The sequence below is a fragment of the Anarrhichthys ocellatus genome, unplaced genomic scaffold, assembly GCF_004355925.1.
Source record: "Anarrhichthys ocellatus isolate YVR2014 unplaced genomic scaffold, GSC_Weel_1.0 scaffold5, whole genome shotgun sequence".
Lineage (NCBI taxonomy): Eukaryota > Metazoa > Chordata > Actinopteri > Perciformes > Anarhichadidae > Anarrhichthys > Anarrhichthys ocellatus.
Genome location: NW_022280035.1, coordinates 15,255,400 through 15,261,553, shown reverse-complemented (window position 1 = coordinate 15,261,553; position 6,154 = coordinate 15,255,400). Strand labels below are relative to the sequence as shown.

General features: G+C 39.2%; 1 protein-coding gene across 6 annotated transcripts in view; it reads right to left on the bottom strand.

Moving 5' to 3' along the window:
* Positions 1 to 5,098, bottom strand: part of sgk2a (serum/glucocorticoid regulated kinase 2a) — a 12,695-nt gene extending 7,597 nt beyond the window's left edge. The window contains exons 1-6 of one of the 6 annotated variants that reach the window (XM_031844957.1): positions 4,498 to 5,098; positions 2,704 to 2,765; positions 2,468 to 2,530; positions 1,529 to 1,590; positions 1,167 to 1,224; positions 362 to 445 (exon numbers count right to left, since the gene is read on the bottom strand). In XM_031844957.1, coding sequence (XP_031700817.1) covers positions 362 to 445; positions 1,167 to 1,224; positions 1,529 to 1,590; positions 2,468 to 2,488 — 225 coding nt within the window. In that variant the 5' untranslated portion in view covers positions 2,489 to 2,530; positions 2,704 to 2,765; positions 4,498 to 5,098. Of the gene's footprint in view, positions 1 to 361; positions 446 to 1,166; positions 1,225 to 1,528; positions 1,591 to 2,467 lie in introns of all 6 variants that reach the window. The other 5 variants (XM_031844954.1, XM_031844956.1, XM_031844953.1 and 2 more) reach the window with 5 other exon arrangements.
* Between the last annotated feature and the right edge of the window lie 1,056 nt (positions 5,099 to 6,154).

The window sequence follows — 6,154 nt, the reverse complement described above, 5'->3', positions numbered from 1 at the left end:
CACACACACACACACACACACACACACACACACACACACATATTTTCCTCTTGGCTCATGGAGCTATTTTCCATCTTCATCCACTTTAGCCTGGCACATTGGAGTACTGTATAATTCAAAATAAATGTATATATTTTGACATCCTGGTCATAATCTCCAAAAATCACATCTGCTTAATCACCTAAAACGTAATACAGCATATGTATTTCGTAGTTGGTAAGTTTGTATCAGATCATATGCTTAAAGGCAACATTGTATTATTGATTTGAATTAAAAATGGTTTGCCTCTGAAAATCCAAACTCTCATTCGTTCATAAAGGAAATGATGGAGCCAGCGAGGATCAGCTGGAGCGGAGCCCACCTCTTTTTTCTTGAGGATGACTTTCTTCTGCAGCACTTTGACGGCGTAGAATTTGTTGTCCGCTTTCAGCTTGGCGAGCAGGACCTGCATGGAGGTGTGTTTGTCAGTGGTTTGTTTCGTAAACAGACTGCGCCATCACCTCGACACACCGCTGTCACGACATTACATCGAGCCCCTCTGAGAACGCAACACAGATATGTGATCTGTGGAAACAGATGACACTGAGAAATATGAGAAGTGTGTTGATACAAGCTCTGACATTGACCTGCGGCCAACACAAACCTCATTAACATTACTTTTTATGTAGAAAATACAATCCTGCCGACAAAGGAACGTAATCACATGAAGAGTTTAGTAGAGAAGGAATACACCTGATATGAAACACGTCTGATTGGATGATGTTCAGGTCAACCTTAAGAGGCCTCAGTGGACTCTAAAGTAAATGATTCATGAAGCAGGCAGCACATTTTCATCAGACAGCAGTCAGCAGATAACTGCAAAGTCAGCAACAGCTCACTATTTCTCTCTCTCCTCTGTCTAAAAAGGTCAGCTGCTGCTAATTGAGAGTATACCACTGATAGTAACTTATAATCTATACGACCCACCAATAATTCCTGCAATAGCATCTATCATTGTTATCGTCAGCTGGTGTCACAGAGAACTAGTCGAGTTCAAACCACTTTCCCTGCTGGTGAATATGTAACCTGATTGAGATGCAGGAAACTGCTGAAAGAAAAACACAAGATATCTATTCAACAATAAAGAGACATATAGATCGATACATAAGTAATTGTTTCAGTGTTACCTTTCCAAAGGTCCCTTTGCCAATGACGGCCAAGAAGTCAAAGTCAGTGGGCCTGGCACTGAAACAAGACCGAGAGTAGTTTATTAAATGGTGGACAGAATTACATAATAACTCTGAAGTACTATATTTGTAATAGCTTACATATGGTAGAAAAGCGACCGACAAAGAGCAAACAGTACTTAGTTCAAATGGACCATTCTCTTAACAGTGGCCTCTCATTATTTTCTGAAAATATCTAATCCAGACCACTGGAAATACACTTTTAGCGAAGACAATGCAAGTTTATTTTTACTGGGTTAGTAGCTGTATATCTTGTGTGGTAATATAAAGACATGCTGCTTAGTGAGAGCAGAGCTACTGACTGAGGGTTTGCTGAAGGTCCCAGGTTGACATCATCATGAGGAGAGGAGGATGGTGACCGCAACTGGAGCACAAAACAAACACAACAAAAGTCAACAAAAGAAAGAAAGATTAGACTGCATTAACTTAAAATCGCTTGCACCATTTAACATCAGCATCCCTTAATAAACTGTCTTCTTCTGTCCCGTTTCAGTTGGCAAACAACCTGACTGTGCATTACAAAGATGATGGGACAGACACAGGCCAGCTACTCCTCCAACTAAAGGGGTGAATGTCAGTTTTCTTTGAACAACTTTTGTGAAAATCTGTTTTTTCAGATTGTAAAGCAAAACTTATTAGACAATTTGGTTCATGCTTTTAAGATTTCAGACACGGCTGCTTGAGTGTCAGGTTGGCCTCAATTGCACTAGTTTGACGTAGCTGAGAGACAAACAGTCTAGTAGAGGGAAATCATCCGTTCTCCATTAACAGTAACAGTCACTTATTTTCTTTTTTTGAGACAAAATGGTCTCCATGAACTTCTGACATGCAGTGGCACCAAAAGGGAAATAATATTCAGCCTTACAATAAAACCACGAGGATCGGAGTCACATTTCCTCTCATTGCATGATCACTGTGTAATTACAGAACATCTAATGAAAAGATCCCACTGTTAGAGATCATCCGTTTGATATATCTAATATATTGAGGAATTTGTTTTGGGGGGGGTGGAGATATCTTGACATTACAAGAAATCGTGTTGTGAAAACTAAAACACAAACACAACCACATTCACCTCAGATCTCCTGGATGTATCGCTAATAAAAATATACTCAGAGATATTTAATAAACATCCATTTCTAGAAAATAGAGTTAAAACATTGGCTGCAGGCAGAACCCCAGTCACATGGCCCAAAATGAAATAAGGCAAAATTGCATCATGCAAACATAAATACACTCACATTACAGTGTGCCATGGCCATTATCTATTCCCCTCCCACTGGTCCAGCATCAGTGTTTCAGACCTGAGAGAGGAGATGTTGAGGGTCATGAGGTCAGCAGCTGTGCAGGATGCAACCGTGGTGGTGAACCTTTATCTCTTCAGCCTTTTCTCATTGCACAGATAAGATGTGTTCTCATGAGCCTGGATTCAGTGTGTGTGTGTGTGTGTGTGTGTGTGTCCTAATAAACTGCTGACCTCAGTATGACAACCTAAGGATCCAGATGAGCTCGTAGTTCTGGTTTGTAAGGAACAAGATGCTGGAACAACAGAAACGCAATGAAGGACATTGTCTACATATTCTCTATGTGTGTGTGTGTGTGTGTGTGTGTGTGTGTGTGTGTGTGTGTGTGTGTGTGTGCGTGCGTGTAGGGACTGTATCAGTGAACATGTTTACATGGTAAATATTGCTGTGTCATTATCATATCTGACAAAGGTCACACACACACACAGAAATAAAACAAACGTCCCCATGATTTCAGTTTCTCTTCCCTTCAGGAGCTTCAGGCCAGTTTATCTATTTATAGTTATTCTCTATTTCAAGACGATGGAGGAGCCAAATTCAAACATTTAAAGCTTTCCAAAAAAAACTTTTTTTGTTTGTGATCCCCACAAATTTTGAGGCGACACATAACTACATGAAATCTAGTAATTAATAATTTTATCACCAAATTAGCTGTGTATCGACTGAAAAACACGCAAAATAGCAGATTAAAAAACAAGCATCTCTAGTTTTAATTTCTGGGCTAAAAAGATCGATTTAACACTGACTGAGTCCCGTTTTGGACTTAACACTTTATTGTACTCAAGCCGAAAGCTGTGGTCCGACAATTTATTTCCCCCATTGTAAATGAATCTACATGTTATTGCTAACTTCTTTCTGCTCCCTAAGAAAAGACTGATACTTAAGGCACCTCAGTCTGCAGTGCATTTACATTATTTGCATTGTGCATTTTACCCCAAGCTGGAGGCCTACTCGTGTTTATGGCAGTTTTCCCACATTAATCTACATGAAGTAACACGTGATTGACATACTGAATAGGAAACAGGGCAAAGCTGGACTTGATGTACATGTAATTCAATCAAAAATGTGAATAGAATAGGCAACACATACATATGCAAAGCATTCTCAGCTTGTCTTTTGCAGTTTGGATAAGTGACTTATTGCAAGATAAAATAAATAAAATCCACCAAATTGATCTGAGTTAATTAATTAATTAATAAATACAGGCATACAAAGAGGACATGTCTGCAGGTAATATGATCATGCATAATTGATATGTTTTTGTTTTTTTACCTTCCACAACAAGTACGGCTACCTTCTTTGCTGACAACACTCAAAGATTTGTTTAATTTTATTTTGTGTTTATTCCTCAGAAGAGGTAGGAGACTCTGAACCACCAAATCAACTCCAATAACCTGCCACAGTGCATCAGACAGGACAAGTCTGTTTGTTTTAAACCCCGACACAAAAGACCCAATTTGACTTTTTCAGGAATATATAGGCAAGGTATCCCACAATATGTCTGGCCAGAAATTAAATATAAACTCCCCATTTAGTTAACTATAGAGCCAATATTATGAATGAAAGAAGACAGAAGTAACTTATGAAATAAGTTGGTGATCTGAATAGTTTCAAAGACCAATAAAATTAACTAAACAGACTGAACTCTGCACAGACTGATAGTGATATCAGGGCAGATCAATAACTTGAGGTCATTATAAACTAAAGTAATTCAGATATCATGTATGTTATTTTGAATATATTAGCAGCAGTATACTAATATTAGCAGCACTATAAGGTTACTAGCTCGTTTATTTTAACAAGAACAATAGCCTACAATGCGGATCAGGAGAAAGGTAAGACAATATCCTGGCACATGTTTTATCCCCCAAAATACAAATATAATCGATGTAATTTAGAAACAAACAGGCACTCTTCGGATAATCTGGGTTATCAGTGTGAAACCTGTAAAGTAACAGTTTGCTCACCTGTGGGATGAGGTCAGTGTGCGCGCTCTGCTCAGGAGACTCTAAAGCTCACGGAGCTGTTGGAGGCTCGCGGACGGCGGAAGCTGATCTGAGCTCAGTTTTTTTTTTTTATTGTTTACGCTCATGAAGGAAGGTCGTCTAAGAGAGTGAATCATTGATGAAAAGTTTCACTTGTAACGTATTTCAAAACGTGTGCGTGTGTGTCGGAAAAGAAGAGTGTTGGTTGTCCAAACTTCATTAAGAATTTTAGTTCCGGACTCTGCTCTTCGCTTTCAAAATAAGACGAGTAACCTACTTTCTTTTTTTGGGCCATTTATCTATAATTTAGGAATAAAATGAGCAGAAAGCTACTTTTGGATAAATTACATATATTTTGTTCACATGGGATGATGACGAAATATGTATACTACTGCGACTAATGTAATGTTAGTAAGACACTAATATCTATCTTTCTTGACAATAGCATTCATTTGCTCAGCACTGTATTACAGAAATTGTCCAATATTTTGGGGAACATGATTATTATGTTTTTCCAAGATTTAAATGAGATGAAACATTTCTCATTAATCTTAATGGATACATTTGTGCATTTAATACGAAGTTGGAGACTGGTGACGATTAGCCTAGCTTAGCATAAAGTACTGTTAACCGGGGCGGTGATAGCCTAGCCTGCCTCTCTCCAAAATAACGATGGATGAACAACACAACACAGAGTTCTGTTTGAAATATTATGCGGAAATATTGAGCAGCCTTAGAAACAGGTTTATAAGCGTCTCTAGTCATTTTAAATGAGCAGCTTTTCACTTAAATTGTATTACTAAAAGTAATGGCTGAGCCAGTGGCTAGCAGCTAACGGTGCTAACAGCGCATGCAATGTTAAAGCTGCTGACAGATCTAACAGTGTGAACCTTAGGGGGAACCGGAGGGAGGGTGCTACGCTTCCACGATTACCCGTGGGTTGGGAGGATGTTATCAGTAGTAACTCCTGTATGAGCGAAGTGCCATTACCTAACCAGTGGGACACAACAGAGAGACTCACATGCACTGAAATGCATGCCCAGCCGGACTTCAGTCTCTGCTCAGGTAGACAGCACTACACTATGATAATGCTCTGAATCCCGTATATTGAACCTTTAAGGTGACTTTCTTCAGCACATGAATGGGAAAAGAGCCTTCTAGTGTCAAACACTGCACATGCACAGTGAAGCTAAAAATTCCAAATTATGACACAATAAGCAAATCTCTTTTTGGACTGAAGGGGGGCTTTTAAAACATTTAAGCATTTTTCACTCTTGCAAATGATTTTGAAAAGCAAGAGAGCAAGAGTGTCTCTCCTTAACATCCCCCTTTCAAAGGATAAAAAAGGATAAAAAAACTGCCATTCTTTCTTGTATGACACATTCACCACCCAACAATCAATTATGCTTCTTTAATTTTGCTGTCTAGCTGCAGCAGCAAGTTATCAGCTTGTTTTCTGGCCTCTGCAGCAGTACGAGAAGATAAGCAGGGCGTGAAACGAGTTGTCACCACCATAGCCAACTGTTGACGAGAATATGGAAGGTCAATAAGGGGATGTGATGTAAGCAAAGTAAGTTTATAGTCAATAGCACCGCGCACACACACACACACACACACACACACACACACACACACACAC